Here is a 16853-nt window from a genome sequence, read left to right as displayed (position 1 = left end):
CCAGCCCTAAGGAAAAAGGTGGTTAACCTGTGGCCCTCCTGATGCGTATGTGTATTAGGAGACGTTCGCACAAAAATGCTTACAAATTTCCATGAAGACATTTTGTAATGAAATACCAATGACACACCAATGTAGGAATATGAATAAATGAACTTGGAAACATGAGACACAGAGAGAAACCCAAAAGGATAGATTTGCCAATTCCTACCAGTTGCTCTTGTTGGGCTGATACCGGCTGTCCACCAGAATTTTTGCACAGGTGTGCTTGAACTTGGCAAGGGAAAATTATTGGCTACAGATAGCCATGTACTCAGTCAAATGTGTGCATGTATTACTTATTTATTCTCCAGCTGATGTCTTTGTAGGGTATGGTCAAGATACAAAGTGCTTTGCAGGGTAACAAGGCAGACTCTTGCATCACAGAGCTTACAGTTTTTAGTTTTGGGAGAAGCAGAGTAATGATGCTGTAGGTACTCATAATTACCAGGTTCAGAGCAAAACTTCAGTGCATTCGTAATGCTTACTAGTATGCTGAATCCGGAACAATTCTTCTCGGGCTCAGTTTGCATTCATGAGAAATAGCATTTCAGGAGCCAGGGGCCCTGGGAAACATAATGTTCCCATGGCACCTGAGCCCATAGAAACTCAGATATTCAAGGGGGGAAACCGCATGCCTCAGATTCTCTGGCAGCTGGGATATGAATATTGCAGTGATTACCGCAGTCAGCAAGTTCAAGGAAGAGGGGAGTTTTAGTTCAACAACATCAGGAGGGCCACAGCTTAGCTGCTCCCGCCCCAGGGGGAGGAGGAGCCCCCAAATACCTCAGTGAGTACCGAGCAAGCTCGGTGAGCACCTAATGTTATTCAACAGTTGGAGGAAAAGCTGAAAAGGGGATGGAACGGAGTATCCCGAAATGGGGATGGAATGGAGTATCCTGAAAGGGGAGTGGCTGGTGGTCTTGAGCCCTGCACAGAAGCATTTTAATGTGCCACAATACTTTGTTTCTATTCCCATTTGTCGTGTAAAATGCTTGCTGTTTTCTTTTAAAAAATGTCGTGGAAGAAACGTTTCGGAAATCGTTGGGCCAATCAGCCTTTAGAGAAAGCACATCAAAGACACATGGCTTCCCTCAAAGGTTACTGGGAGCTGTAGTTTGAGGGAGCTGGGAATGGTATTTTTCTAGAAAAAGAGGTGCCAGAACTCGCCATGAATGCCTCCCTCATTCTCTTAGAATAGCAATGGCGCCCACCTGAGAGGAGCCAGAACTGAGTACCAATCAGTTCCATCTGGATAAAACAAGCCCTGGTTCGCAGGATTCTTTGGAGGAAGCCATGTGCCTTAAATGTGCGGAAGTCAGCACTGTCGGCATCTTTCCTTGTCTCCCTGTTAATGCTGATTTCGCTGAAGAGAAAGGGCGCTCAGCTCACCCTCGGTGCCTATGTCTGTCTTCTACAGGAGACGCCACCTATCTCGACATCTTCCGCGAGTTTTCTCACATGGCATCCAACAACCCTGAGAAACTCAACCGCCGCAGCCTGTACTTCAGCCACTCCTACAGATAGCCCTCAAAACCACCATGGACATCATCTGAGAATGCCGGTTCCTTCCAACTCCAGCGGGAGAGTCGAGATTAAATGCCGCGGATGAAGCCGAAGGGACAGAGGCGGCCAGTGGCTGAATCGGGTCCACCCAGAATGGGAGTAGTTCGACCCAGCGTCTCTGGTCACCCCACACTGCTTTGCGTTGATCGCTACATCTCCCCATGGTCACCACCCCACAACCAAATGGCTTTCCCCCTACATCCCCTTGCCTCCAAAAAACTTCCGAAGGTGATATACACAACCCTACGAGTAACTAGCCCATGTTTACAGCCTGAAATGGAGAGAGAACCCTATTTCTTTTTAAAGCAGGGATCGAGAACTTGTAGATATTTCGGACCTCGCTGGACTCCAGCTCCCATCAGCCAATAAGCAGTCCAGGATGATGTGAACAATGTCCAAAAGGCCACAGCTTCCTCATCCGTGTTCTAAAATGGAAGTGGTGAATTTGCAGCCTTCACGCTATTGGTGGGTTCTAACTCCCGTCATCCCTGATCAACTGCTTGTGCTGGCTGAGGCTGATGGGAGTTGTAGTCCATCAACATCAGACAGGCCACGGGTTGCTCTCCTATGTCCTGCTTCTGCCCATAGCTGTCAAGCGTCCCTTATTTGGAGGGACAGTCCCTTATCCCAGCGCCATGTCCCTCTGCTGTCCCTTATTGATGGATGTCCCATAGATTTCCTGGGTTACAAAGGAAGCAGCTCCTCTCCCTCCCTCCCTGCCAGCCAGGGAGGAGGGAGGCTCCAACTGTGTTCCTTGGCTGCCCAGCCCGCCCCCCTCCGGCCTCCTCTCACCAGCCTCAGCCCCTGGGAGCCCCTCCCCGCCAGGACTGACGGGAGCCTCAGGGCCTTCTGCTGCCATCCTCCTCGCGGCCACTGAACTGAGCGTCTCTGCCTGGTGCCTCCCCTCTGCCCATCGCCGCCACTCCCATTCGGCCGTACTGCAGCTGTGCCGCCGAAGGACCCAGATGAGATGGGCAGCCTGGCATGGTCTATGAATTGATGAGGTGCCTTGAGAGGAGAGCGAGGGCAACCATAGAGAAAGCAGTTCAGAGAGAGGAGGAAGAGGAGGCGGAGGTGTGGGCATGGGCAGATGTTCCAAGGGCTACAAGGGAAGGACCGCAAGCCGTTCTCCCATAGATTTGTAGTGGTAGACTAGCATAGATGGTCTGATCTGCGGATTTACTTCGGGTGCTATTTTTCCCCCCCTCTCTTCCTCCCACCCCACCTGATGGAATTGAGAGCTGCAGATGGAGCACGAGATAAAAGATACAGAACTGCAGCAGCATCTTCGTAGCTTAGACTTTGTTTTGCGCGAAAAGTGGTTGCTGCTTGTAGTTATTTAATTGCAGTGTTTCATCGGCTGGTGTCTTGAGCAGCAACCTCTGGAAACGAAGGGCTAAAAACCGGCGCTGCTCTCCAAAATTATCTGGTCCCTTTTAACTTCGCATTTCAGCTGGTTGACTAAAATCCCTTATTTTGGCTGCTGGTCCCTTATTTTCAAATCTGTAAGCTGACAGCTATGCTTCTGCCCCACTGTGGCCCTGGAGGTTTGATCTCACTAGCTTCAGGCAACTTGGCAAACTGGTTTTTACAGCCTTGGGGCAGGATGGAAAGTATCAATTTTGCTCAATTGGAAGATTAGATCGCTCCATAGCATCATTCAGGAGCATGGCAGAGAACTAAAAATGATGAGCAGGCTTCCTGGCTCACCACCAACTGCAGTCAATCCACCACAGTCCCCCCCCCCACCCTCAATATACCGTATTTTTCGCCCTATAGGATGCACTTTTTCCCCTCCAAAAAAGAAGGGGAAATGTATGTGTGTCCTATGGGGCGAATGCAGGCTTCGCGCACCTCCCGCTGCTTGCGGAGAGTTGCCTGCATGCTGAAGCCTGCGCGCGCTGAGCTCAGCGCATCCAGGCTTCGCGGACCTGTCAGCAAGCAGCGGGAGCCAGCGCTGGGCTCCCACGGCTTGCAGAGAGCTGCCTGTTTGGGGGCTGGGGTCGGGGGAAGCTCAGGCTTCCCCCCGCCCCAGCCCCGTGCCTGGGGGGGAAAATAATTTTTTCCTTTTATTTCCCCCATAAAAAACTAGGTGCGCCTTATGGGACGGTGCGTCCTATAGGGCGAAAAATACAGTATTTCATAAAATCACAGAATCGTAGCGCTGGAAAGGACCCCATTCCCACTCCTGCCATTACTTGCCATTTTCCTGACCCTTTCTGTGATTTCCCTTGCCTTAAGGCCTAAAACAAGTTCCCTGTTCCTGTTTTTAAAGCATGGCTTCTTCTTGTTGTTTTTGTTATTTCAAAAATCATGTTCTGTTGTTTTCATAGATAACGGACTTGTCAAGAGCCTGTACTGGTACAGCCTCTGCCGCCCAAACTGCCTCTTGTTGTGCGTGTATAGAAATTTGTGTTTATATGCTGAAAATGTAATATATCTCTAGGCAAAGAAGAAACGTATTTTTTAAAAATGCTTGTGGCGGGAGGGAAGGGGTATGAATTGCAAGGGAGGGAAGAGGGATGTCCAGACAGGAGGGACGGACAGACCTTATTTACAAGATTATAAATAAAGACGGGTGACATTTTTCTCCCGGGACATTAGGCATGACTTCCTTGTCAGTTTCTCGGATCTAGACCTCTTTGAACCAGGTGAGAAAATTATGTCATGGGCCTTGCTATAAAGTGATATTTATTGGGTACACGTTTATAGCTTTGGGGCCAGCTGCCAAATCAGATATAGTAGTTGGTTCCTGAGAAACGGCAGAGTAGAGCCAAGGTATTTATATGCATAGAAAGAAATATGCACACAGTCTGCAGTAGGATCAGGTGGACCTCCAGTTGGCTGTGTCACTGCGGCTTTCTGGGAGCTACAGAGGGAGGCATGAGGTCAGCATGGTGCAAACGCACCACCAATTGACCCAATCAGGTCCTCCTACTAGCGCATCTGCACCACCGCAACATCGCACTCTGACATTGCAGTTCCGACTGCACCGCTCCCCCAAAATAATCAGCCATGACTGCTGCTCAGAGGTCAGGGGAACATTGCTGCCCCATCATGCTGTCTGTGCAGAAGGTCCCAGGTTCGATCCCCAACATCTCCTGGTAGGGTTGTGTAATGGTTCTAGGGGTTGCTCGTGGTTGCCTGAGTGAACCCTTTCTGTCTGGACAGTCACTCGCCCATGGCTGTCTCAATCGCTGGCAGAATCCGTCAATGGGCGTTTCTTGAACTTCTTCCAGCATAAAAGTTCTTTGACGCCTAGTCGCCACCTACTCTCCCTGCGCGGAAGCCTTCTGTGCAGGGAGGGTGTGGGCATCGGAGGACCCGTGCTCTCCCCGCTGGTCCCCGGCGAGGAGTCTTGGAGCCACCTCGCCGATTCCCCCATCTGCCCCCCTCCTCCACTGGTGTTACGCTGATTTCCTTCCCCAGAAGATGTGCTGCTTCTCTCCCTCCCGGGACGCTCTCCGGAATCCCTCTGGAGCCCTCCCTCTCCTTCTGGCTCCAATGGCAGTTCCCTGACAGGTTGGGAATGTAAAACCCTTCAAAAACAAAAATCCACCAAACTCCACCACAATTGTTCACTCCAAACCTCAACTCTCCACAGGCCTCAAATGTCATCGCAAAAGCTTCCGTGACTGCGCTTGCAAAGGCTCATGGGATGTGGGTTCGCTGTGATGCGCGTGCGCACAGTTTCGAGTCCCTCGGACACATGTAAATGGGGAGCTGCCTGCACTCTGCTCCCAATTCCACACAGGCAACAACATGGAGATACTGATAATATTTTATTTGACTCAAATGCATATCATTACTATTGCCGTTTTGAAAGGGTTTTATGACATCCAATCAGCAAAATGGTCCACGTTTCCACTTGGTAGGTAAATTCTTGGGGGAAAAGCAGGAATGTAATTCTAGCGCAAGAAGAAGAGCGCCCTAAGATATGAGGCACACTATCCGTCATGATTAAGCACCCAGGCTATGAAACAAGTCAAGCAAAACAGAAAACAAAAACAGCCTGAGGGGTAGCCTCTTCGTTGGAGTACAGGGGGAGATATTGTGTCCAGTGGTGGTCCTATTCAGAGCAGACCTATTGAAAACTATGTACATGGTTAATTTACGTTTGCTCATTTCAGTGGGTCTACTCCAAATACAACCCAGTGGATTTACCCTGGGTTGTACCCAATGTCTGTCCTACTCAGAGTAGACCCACTGAAGTTTACTGGGCATGACTAACCTAGATCCATTAATTTCAGTGGGTCTGCTCTGAGTAGGTCTTAGATACAACCCACGAATCTTCGCTTCAAATAAAATAGAGGGAACATAAACGACAACTTAATTTTCTAAATGTTTCTGTTGCTTTCAGATAACCTAACACAATGCTAAGAACCCCAAAATAATAATATAGGCTGAGCCCCCCCCCCTTATAATAATCAGGCAGGCAGGGCTCCCCCCTGAATCAACCACCCTACATGGGATATCCTCTGGTTCTGCTTCCTGTTAAAAATGCAGCTCAACAAAATGGCCGCTGTGCCCTGCAGTTGTTCGCTGGGTGATTCTTGAACTGGAGGTTATAGGCAAAGAGATGCTTCCGGAAGCAGCTGGCCGCTTTTTGGTCGCATTCGCACACGAGCTTCTCGCACCGGTCCCGCGACTTGACTGCAGAGAGAGGAGAAAGGTGGTAACCTCAGTATCAGTTTCCGCAAAGAGGGGTGCTTTGAAACGGGCGAACGGAAAGAGAAAAGATTTGAACCAGCTCTCTGGCTTGACGCCGGACCAACTCACCGCATTTAATTTTATCCCTCTGGGCGTAGAACCTGTACGAGTGGGTGCTTGGGCTGCAACCGAACATCTCGGCCTTGTTGTAGCAGCAGTCGTGGCTGTGGCAGCACCTGCGTGTGACGTGAAAACGAGAGAGCAAGGAATTGCTATGAATCAGGCCCATTTTGGTGCCATCTTAGTTTTTTCAGAACTCAACATTCTGGAGCACTGTGGGTTGTTGTTAAAGTGCATCTGATATTTTAAAACGGTGACTGCCGTGTAATTTTCTTTTGCCCACAATGGGCTTAGTTTGGAAAAACTAAGATGGCGGCCACAACCGTGGTCTCCGGCGGCCTGTGAGATTTCCCCAGTATCGCACAGCATGTTTCTGATGACAGCATATTCAAGCAGGAGTCTCCCTCAGCCCTACCTGAAGATGCCAGGGATCAGTCCTGGCACCTTCTGCATGCAAAGCAGATGCTCTACCACTGAAAGTGTCTGTGGTATAGCCCTGCTGGGACCTGGTTCATATCATAATGCAGGTGGAGGCAGCTTATTTGAATTATCCTCCACATGAAACAAGCTGTCTGTAGAAAGCAAGCATCTCAGAGAGGCTAGGCAAGACACTTCCTCCCAGATATGCTAGTTTGGTGCGTGCAGGGATTCCATGTATTTCTTTGTACGGGAGAGGCATGCAAATATGGAGGTCCCCCATCCCTGTTCTTGAGACTCCCATGACTTGTAAAACCCCTGAACTGTAAGAGAATGATGATAGCCCAAGAGGTGAGCAATGCCTGGTAATCTCAGGTGAGCCTCACCTGTCGATGGCATCCACGGGGAAGCCTTGAGTCCCTGCCCCACAGTGACACCCATAGTTGGTGAAGTTGGCCAGGGTGTAGGTGACGGTGCTCATCTGGATCATCTCATTAAACTGGGAGGCAAGGCTGGTCACCAGAGTGGCTCCTGAAAGAACAACAGAGTCTTGTTTGGAGGGAAGAGCAAAGAGACAGGGAGCAGGGGATACGGATTGAAAAGGCAAGGGAGTTGATGTGGAAAAGCACTCTTTGTGGTGAGGATGGTGGTTGAGGTCTCAAGCCTTCCTGAGGGGTTTCCCCCGCTGCCACATTCCCTCAGAGGTAAACCGTTCTCAGCCACTTGCTGGCAGTAAAGGTAAAGGTAAAGGGACCCCTGACCATTGTCTAGTCATGGACAACTCTGGGGTTGCGGCGCTCTTCTCGCTTTACTGACCGAGGGAGCCGGCATACAGCTTCCGGGTCATGTGGCCAGCATGACTAAGCCGCTTCTGGCGAACCAGAGCAGTGCACAGAAATGCCGTTTACCTTCCCACCGGAGTGGTACCTATTTATCTACTTGCACTTTGACGTGGTATCGAACGGCTAGGTTGGCAGGAGCAGGGACTGAGCAACGGGAGCTCACCCCGTTGTGGGGGTTCAAACCGCCAACCTTCTGATCTGCATGCCCTAGGCTCTGTGGTTTAGAGGCAAACCGTTCTCAGCCACTTGCTGGCAGTAGGTAGGGCCAAAGCCACCTCCTTTTCCTTCCTCCCTCTGCCATCCCCTTCCTCTCCTTCTCTCCCTGCCTCCCTCCCCCCTCCCTCCCTCCCTCCCTCCCTCCCTTTCTCTCTCTCATATTTCTCTCTGCTACCCCATTTCATTCTTTTTCACGGCGTCCTTCTATCTCTCTTTCTGCCACTCCTCTCTCTCCTTTCTTTCCGCCTCTCTTTCCACCATTCTGAAACCTCCTTTCTCTTTCCCCACACTGATTTAAATTAGGCCTAGGTATATTTAGGCCTAGGTATATTTCAAAAGGGACGCGGGTGGCGCTGTGGGTAAAAGCCTCAGCGCCTAGGGCTTGCCGATCAAAAGGTCGGCAGTTCGAATCCCCGCAGCGGGGTGCGCTCCCGTTGTTTGGTCCCAGCGCCTGCCAACCTAGCAGTTCGAAAGCACTCCTGGGTGCAAGTAGATAAATAGGGACCGCTTACTAGCGGGAAGGTAAACGGTGTTTCCGTGTGCGGCTCTGGCTCGCCAGAGCAGCAATGTCACACTGGCCACGTGACCCGGAAGTGTCTTCGGACAGCGCTGGCCCTCAGCCTCTTTGAGTGAGATGGGCGCACAACCCTAGAGTCTGTCAAGACTGGCCCGTACGGGCAGGGGTACCTTTACCTTTATATTTCGAAAAGGAAAGGGTATGAAAAAATCTGGATTGGGAGAAGGGAAAGTGTGGGAACGCACTGATTTGGAGGAGAAGGGGAAGAAGAGTTTGCTATCCACATTACATAACAATACAATGTGGGGGGAGAAGAAGAAAAGTCAAATCAAGAGGGAAATACGAGAGAGAGAAAGGCCTGGGCAGGCCTATGGCTGCTGGTTGCCCAGTCCTGGACTGAGTGGTTGAGCCTGTTTGTGAAAGTACTGGGAATTAGATCAAGCGCACCGTGGCATGAGCAGTCAAGGCGTTTGGACTGCTGAGCCTTCCTGGAGGGCAGAAGTATTGGTGGCAAACGAAGATGGCTTCAAACCCCTGCCTAGGGGTATTAACCACGACTGTGAAAGGAACACCCAGATTCAGTGGCAGTATATCCCTGAATACCAACTGCCAGATTTTTTTTCTTTTCTTTCTCTTCACTCATTTGGCTGCAAAATGCACTGCCCTCAGACTGGTTTCTTGATGGCAATGCCATGAAGCCAAATCAGAGTGAGGGCAGTCTGAGGGCTTGTGGGGGGGGGGGAGGTGCTTGCCATGAGTTGCCACCATTGCAGGGACCACGATGGAAGCAAAGAGACCCCAACCCAGAGACCCCTCTTTCGGACAACAACAACAGTTCTGGAAAGAACTCTCAGCTCTACTGAGGTCAGAACTATAGCAGAAAAGTAGACTTACCGCAAGCCAGAACCAGTAGGAAGATTGTAACGTTCTTCATGGGTGTAGCTGAACAGAAGCAAGCCAAAGAGAACCTTGTTTTCGCTGTCAAAAGAAGGGCTCTGTGCAATCGCTTGGGTGTCTGTGTCAGTTTATATAAGCAAGCCCAACCAGATATTTTGGGACAAATGATGTCCCCATCACCTCCGCCCCCGGTCCTGGCTCATAATAATTATACTCGAAGACCAGAGCAAAACAAGGTTAGGGACCATAATTATCTAAGAAGTGGGATTAACAACATCAGGATATATATATAAGCGGTGGCAATCTGAGGCTACATCCATACTATACATTTAAACCACTATGATACCCCTTTAAGCACCCATAAAGGGTAAAGGTAAAGGGACCCCTGACCATTAGGTCCAGTCGTGACCGACTCTGGAGTTGCGGCACTCATCTCGCTTTATTGGCTGAGGGAGTCGGCGTTCAGTCATGTGGCCAGCATGACTAAGCTGCTTCTGGCGAACCAGAGCAGCGCACGGAAACACCATTTACCTTCCCGCCAGAGTGGTACCTATTAATCTACTTTGCGCTTTCGAACTGCTAGGTTGGCAGGAGCAGGGACCGAGCAACAGGAGCTCACCCCATCGCCGGGATTCGAACCGCCAACCTTCTAATTGGCAAGCCCTAGGCTCTGTGGTTTAACCCACAGCACCATCCGCATCCCTTACAGCTTCCCACAAAGAATCATGGCACCTATAGCTTGTTAAGAGCGCTGAGAGCTGTTAGGAGACACCTCTCGCTATTCCCCTTGCAGAGCTACTATTTCCAGAGCTTTTTTGTGAAGATAGATTGGTTGTTAAACCACTCTGGAAACTGCATAAAAACACTAGAATAGCCATACTGGATCAAGCCAAAGACCCATCTAAAATTTATTTATACATTAATCACATTTATATCTCACCTTCCCCCCCCCCCACCCCCAAGGACCTCAAGGCTCTCCCCTTCCTCATTTAAACCCTGCAAGGTAGGTTAGACTGAGAGGGACAGTGACAGGCCAAAGGCCACCCAGTGGAGAGCTTCAAGGCCGAGTGGAGGATTCGAACCCTGGTCTCCCAGGCCTTAGACTGACACTCTAACCACGGCACCACGCCAGCTTTCGGTCCAGTATTCTTTTCTCACAGCGATAGCACCATGGTGCACTTACAGAAATAAATGAATGATGGGTGCATGGCCCAGTACATCACAAGTGCAATACAGTGGTACCTCAGGTTAAGTACTTAATTCGTTCCAGAGGTCCGTACTTAACCTGAAACTGTTCTTAACCTGAAGCACCACTTTAGCTAATGGGGCCTCCTGCTGCTGCCGCGCTGCCAAAGCATGATTTCTGTTCCTATCCTGAAGCAAAGTTCTTAACCTGAAGCACTATTTCTGGGCTAGCGGAGTCTGTAACCTGAAGCATCTGTAACCTGAAGCGTATGTAACCTGAGGTACCACTGTACAGTCATACCTTGAGTTGAATGCACTTCGGGTTGAGCGCGTTGAGTTGTGCTCCGTGGCAACCTGGAAGTAACGGAGCACGTTACTTCCGGGTTTTGCCGCTCACGCATGCGCAGACGCTCAAAATGACATCACGCGCATCGCGTCTTGAGTTCCGTTCGGGATGCGAATGGAGCTCCGGAACGGATCCCGTTCGCATCCCGAGGTACCACTGTATTCCTTCGTCGCTGACATGTGGCAGAATACATCCTCAAGATACCCCAGTCTCAAGCAGCCCTGAGCCCAGTTTAAAGATGAAGTATCATGAGAGGTTTTGACGTTGGCCATCGATAGGACCTGGGTAACAGACTGAACAAGTACACAGAAGAAATGATCCATAATGAATTGAAAAAAAATGTTTAAAAGTACCTCCCCCCCCCCCCAAAAAAAAACCCAGAGTCCTTTTTGCTGGGGATAAATCAGACGGAAATTCTCAGGTGTCAAAAAAGATTATTTATGTATGCCACTGCTGCAGCCCGTGTTTTGTTAGTCCAAAAATAGAAAACAAGCGAGGTCCCAACTAAAGAAGAATGGCAACTTAAGCTGATGGAATATGCACAGCTTGCAGACTTAACACATAGAATAAGAGAACAAGAAGAACAGACGTTTAGAGAAGATTGGAAAACGTTTATTGAACATATGGGGGGGGGAATTGTTTACGCTTGAAAACACTGGGAGCATTAAGATAAATTCAACAGTGTAAATAAGTTTTGGTGGATGAAAAATTGGAATACTGAATGGTTTAGTTTATGTATAGTATGCAGGGATTTATGGTATGCAAAATGAACCCTGGAAAGAGAAGAAGGATGTTGTAAGGATGTTTAAATGAGTATTCAAAATTATAAAGCAGAAAATCTAATAAAAATTATATATAATGAACAAGTTAATTTCAGGTTCAGGAATACCACATGGAAAAGGGTAAGTTGATAATAGGCTGCCTTTCTTTTCTATTTCAATCCACTGATGATGGCCGGGGTAAACAAATGCTGGTGTAGATTGAGGAGGCCATTGTGTATTTATCAGCTGAGATCATGGCTTTGTTTGTGGAAACATCTCTGAAAAGATAACAGTTTTGGAAATGGGAAGGAAGCATTTAGCTGGAAGGAGGAATCTGAATCCTATAGAAAAGGAGAACCGGGAGGTGCAGGGAGTCAGCAATGTATCCCAGTGGTAAATGAAGAACTCAAGATGAGCCTTGCTGCATCAGGCTGATGGTCCATCCATGGAGTCCCTGCTTCTGGTCTTCCCATTGAAACATCTGGTTTGGCCACTGTGAGAACAGGATGCTGGACTAGTTGGGCCTGATCCTGTGGTAGCCAGGCTCTCCTTATGTGATGCTTGGGACCTGTTTTAGGGAGAAAGGAAAGATGTCTGTCCACAAGTCTGCAATTTTTCTATTGGGCGAACCATATATATTTAGAACCGTGAAGGTGGAACATTGTTCTTCCTGCAGGAACTGATAAGGGTGGGGTGGGGTGGGATGCTTAAGAACAGTGTGCCAGGTCAAGGAGATTTGTGATTTTAAGTTCGTTTTAGGCTTTTTAGTCATTTAGCTTGCATATCAATTTATTCAGATTTTTGTAACATTTGTTTAAATGTTTCCATTTAATATTTATTTTTTAAGAGGGAACATATATACAGTGTGTGTGTGTGTGTGTGTGTGTGTGTGTGTGTGTGTGTGTGTTGTGTGTGAGATGGTGTTATCTTATCTGCAGGGGAAATTCATCATTTTAAGTTTATGTCGCAAACAGTTTTATTTGGGTCTGAGTTAACTTCCATTGATGCAATCCTTTGTTAATTGCCTACAATTAAACTTTTGTTTTGTGATGGTCTGATGACCAGATACAAACAAACCCGATCTGATGTCATCTCTTCTACTCTGTAATAAGTGGCTGTACTTTATCTTTCCCCTATTCCACTGATGCAATTTTTGTGTGTGTGTGCTGATTTTAGCAACTGCGGTCACAGAGGTCACAGAAGTCGATGTCAAACGCCAGAGGAGCAGTCACAGAGTCAGAGAAGAAGATGTTGCAATGTTGTGGACGATGCTCAGGAGCTAGAGCAACAGGGTTGCAACACACACACACACACAAGTTCTACATCGCACCGCTGTTATGTCGGCCAGCTGTTTCAAAGAATTAGCAATGCTACAGGAAAATATTAGCCAACGTTATTTGTTTCTTCACAGCACCCCAACCCTTTTCATTAGAAAGCCTATCAGAGAGGCTTTGCGAAAATCCCTTTCCTAACCTTTGCCCTCAGGTGCACAATTTCAAGAAGTCATGACGCATGAGGAAAGAAGGAGGAGGAGGGAAGAGGGAAAAGGAAAGTTCTTAAAGTTACAGCTAATGTCAGTAGCGATTCCGGTGGCTTTGTCCTTGATAAAGAGGACATCCTTTTCGCTCCCTCTTTATGCTAACTTCCTCTTTCCTTCCTTCCTTCCTTCCTTCCTTCCTTCCTTCCTTCCTTCCTTCCTTCCTTCCTTCTCTCTCTCTCTCTCTCTCTCTCTCTCTCTCTCTCTCTCTCTCTCTCTCTCTCCAACCCTCTTTATCCAGATTTCCCACTATGTGCCAACCACATGCAAATAAGGCAAGGGCTGCCTGAAATTAAGCTGAGGGCCATATGTAGGCTTAGGGCTGCAGCTTCTAGCCTGGGTACATCTGTCCCCAACTTGAGAGGTTTAGCTTCTCAGGGTCCAGTGGAAGAGGAAGGGAATGCCAACAACTCATGTTTGCGACATTTCCCGAAGGTGCCCTCCGAACCCTTCCAAAAGGCAAACGAGGAACAGCGATTCGGTCTGTTCCGGAAAACTGGGCCTGTCTCTGGTTCACAGGCGATGGGTGGTTGTTGTTTTCTGATGCTGCTTGTTGCCTCATTGATTGTCTTCCCAAGAAGCCGCAGCTGTGCTTTCGACTCTGCTCTGTCATGATGTACGTGCAAGATCCAGTTTGGGCTCGCTCGATGGTGATTTATGCAGGCTCGAAATCGGTCATGTGTTGAAGCCAAAATGCAGGATGGGCTGACGGGGATCCTAACCGTAACTCCACCAACAACACCTAGCCCTTCAGGAATCTGGTGTCTTCCCAAATGCCCAACTATTTCCTGGTTATATAACATTCCTGAACTCTGCTGAGGGTAGGGAATGGAGGAGAAATTTGATTTGGTTGGGGCCGGGCTCAGTGGTAGAGCTTTCTTGCACACACAAGATCCCAGGTGCAATCCCTGTCATCTCCAGGTTGGACGGGAGAGACCTCCTGCAAGTCAGTGACCAACTGGTCTTGGCCAATGGTCTGACTCCCAGTATAAGGCAGCTGCTTATATTCCTATGGCTTTAGGGAATGACCATAATTCAGTGGCCAGAGAATCTGGTTTGTATTGTTATAGATCTGGTGGGGGGATCCCCCTGAACCTTGGAAATTAATAAATGCCAGGGTTTTGATTAATTGGGATATGTATTAAAGTGCAGACCAGTGCCAGATGGGGAATTCTGGGAATTCCTGTGCTAAGTCATGCAAACCAGCCTGGCTGGCTGAGTGAAGAGCAAGCCTGTTAACATGAGAAAACGTGTTGATGGGCCATTGGGCAGGGAGATTGAAATATACTCGGAGTCGAGAGTGGATTTCATGCTCTTTATTCAGCTCATGGTGGTGAGGAGGAATGGAAGTTCCCCCAGAATGTCTGCTTTATATACATTGTTTACACAATGGGCCCCACGTGATTGGCTAATTCCGGGATTCTCCTGTAGGCCAATCAGGTTGCGGATTCACTTCCACCTGGAGCTGGATTGGGTGGCTCCTGTGGACCAATCAGACTGCTGCATTTTGGATCCTATTCAACTCAGTACATAACAGAGATGTTACCAAGGCAATGGGGTGTATGTTTGAGGGGACGGAAAAGGGTTTCTTGGAAGAAGAAGGAAGAGGAAATGCTGAGATCCATCTTGGGCAGGCAGGGAGAAGGATGCCTGCGCTGGTGCCTTTTGAATTGACCATGCCGTAAAATCTGGACCCATTCCATGCAGACCAAAGGTATAAATAGGTGAAGAAACCATATTTCTTAAAGCACGGCAGTCTCCGCCAAGTCTTCCGTTGTCCAAAGGGACACAGACCCTGTGTAGAACCCCGTGGGCTCTTGCCACCACTTGGCAGAGGGAGGGGCAGGCACCCGACTTTTGTAACAGTATGGAGGCTCTGGGTTCAATCCCCAGGTAGGGCTGAAAGAGTCTCCTGTGTGATACCCTGGAGAGCTGCTGCCAGTCAGTGTAGACAATACTGAAGTAGGTGGAACAAAGGTCTGACTTGGTGTAAAATAGTTTCCTACCACCCTTGTCCCTTAATCATAGGTAAGGGTAAAGGTGCCCCTGACCATTAGGTCCAGTAGCGAACGACTCTGGGGTTGCGGTGCTCATCTCGCTCTACTGGCTTCCGGGTCATGTGGCCAGCATGACTAAGCCACTTCTGGCAAACCAGAGCAGCACATGGAAATGCCATTTACCTTCCTACCAGAGTGGTACCTATTTATCTACTTGCACTTTGACGTGCTTTCGAACTCACCCCGTCGCGGGGATTTGAACCGCCGACCTTCTGATCGGCAAGCCCTAGGCTTTGTGGTTTAGACCACAGCACCACCCACAGCCCACCCTTAACCATAGCCCAGTGGTAACCCGGCTTCCTGTGTTCCTATATAAGGCAACTGATTCCGTTGGCGTTGTCTAGCCACTCTACAAGATTCCTCATGAGTTCCTATACAGCTCAGGGCGACAGGCCTTCCCTTTTGACCTGAGCTGCTCCCTTTTGCCAATCCCTTTTCAATTTCTCCACCACCCTTCCCCAAGTATTGGCAAGGCAGCTCATCGTCAGCTCATCCCAAACCTGCTCTTCCTGGCTCCTGCAAGACTCGGCGGTTCTGCAACGCTTGGAACACTTTGCTGACTCCACTTGCAGCCAGCTCATATCTACGGGTGCCTTCAGCTCCCTAACGGGGACAGTAAATTACAGCCTTGCACAATGTGTGGTTGTGCAAGCCTTTGGGAAAAAATAAATAAAAGAACAAGGTGGCCCATATTTAGCTTCTCTTGTGGCCTCATCCAGAGCTCTTTGAAAGCTGAACCTCCACAGAAACAGGTGCATGAAAGGGCTGAGCCAACTGGTCCATTGCAGTCTCTGTCCATTTCTCCTTTCCCCAAAATTTTTAACTTCACTACGCCACATTGCCACCTCAGTTCTCAATCACGACTCAGAAAGAGTTTGCTGTTAGCATAGCTAGGGGAAGGGCAGGTTTCAGTTTTTCATTTTGTTCCAAATTTAAGTATAGTTCTCCAGGTGTCCACGTCAGCTTGTGATGTTTCCTCCCAGTCTTCATGAAAATTAATCAGGTCATCTCCTTAATACGCACATTTTTGTAATGCAATTTCCCCTAAAATGCAGATTTATTTTTTTTTGCCAAGCGATTCCCCTTATTATAATGCATCTGAGTGCATTATTTTCACTAATGCTGTATGTGCATTTATAATGGAGAATTTATCACAGTAGATTCTTTGTTGTTCACATTACTCTGCTGGGCACAGAAGTGCAAATTTCAAAGGACCATTGGTGTGTATGGGGGTGGCTAAACCAGGTGAAGGTCTCCAACAAAGGGTCTCAAACCCTTGGTGAGTTAGGGACTTTCCCTGCATGCTGAGACAGGCTCTGACAGATTGAGCAGAGGAGACTAATAGTAAGTCCAATGGTCAAAAAGGCAATTTCTGCATGTGCTGGAGAGGGAATGAGGGGGCAGATGGGGCTTGTCAACCTGGGAAGGGAGCCCATCTAGGAGGAGGAAAACTCTCATCCTGAACCTCTGCTGCCTTGCAGGATATCTGTGGTAGAAGAAAAGGCTAAGGAGGAAACCCCACACAAATCTGGAGTGGAGTCCCTAAGATGGTTGGATTGTGCCTTGCATGCCCTCTTCCAGCAACTCCTGCAGCCAAGCTGGTGCCAAATGTATTGCTCCGCTTTCCTTTGGACCACATCAACAAGGCCAAGAATCGGGTCTTGTCGTCTGGGCAGCCCAGGACCTCCACACACACTGCCCAGGCT

General features: G+C 48.7%; 2 protein-coding genes across 2 annotated transcripts in view; one reads left to right on the top strand and one right to left on the bottom strand.

The window, feature by feature from the left end:
- Positions 1-2180, top strand: part of ACAP3 (ArfGAP with coiled-coil, ankyrin repeat and PH domains 3) — a 146136-nt gene extending 143956 nt beyond the window's left edge. Inside the window, exon 26 of the mRNA XM_083453837.1 lies at positions 1457-2180. Coding sequence (XP_083309963.1) covers positions 1457-1563 — 107 coding nt within the window. The 3' untranslated portion in view covers positions 1564-2180. The remainder of the gene's footprint in view (positions 1-1456) is intronic.
- A 3201-nt stretch (positions 2181-5381) lies between these two features.
- LOC310683351 (phospholipase A2 homolog otoconin-22-like) lies at positions 5382-9349 on the bottom strand. The gene is made up of 4 exons (XM_083453194.1): positions 9259-9349; positions 7176-7320; positions 6382-6488; positions 5382-6255 (listed from the first exon to the last, which is right to left on the bottom strand). The coding sequence occupies exons 1-4, from the start codon at positions 9296-9298 to the stop codon at positions 6110-6112; spliced, it is 438 nt and encodes a 145-aa protein (XP_083309320.1). The 5' UTR covers positions 9299-9349; the 3' UTR covers positions 5382-6109.
- Positions 9350-16853: the final 7504 nt, after the last annotated feature.

Source organism: Podarcis tiliguerta (assembly GCF_965153285.1).
Source record: "Podarcis tiliguerta genome assembly, chromosome: 8".
NCBI classification, from domain to species: domain Eukaryota; kingdom Metazoa; phylum Chordata; class Lepidosauria; order Squamata; family Lacertidae; genus Podarcis; species Podarcis tiliguerta.
Note: the sequence above shows the minus strand (reverse complement) of the source record. Positions and strands in the feature narration are given on the sequence as shown.

Bases quoted from the DNA above. Each gene is read 5' to 3' on its own strand.
- LOC310683351 (XM_083453194.1), bottom strand. From the start codon at position 9,298: ATGAAGAACGTTACAATCTTCCTACTGGTTCTGGCTTGCG. The intron at 6,489-7,175 runs GTGAGGCTCACC...CGTCACACGCAG, and splicing joins CCCGTGGATGCCATCGACAG to GTGCTGCCACAGCCACGACT. The intron at 6,256-6,381 runs GTGAGTTGGTCC...CTCTCTCTGCAG, and splicing joins GAGGGATAAAATTAAATGCG to TCAAGTCGCGGGACCGGTGC.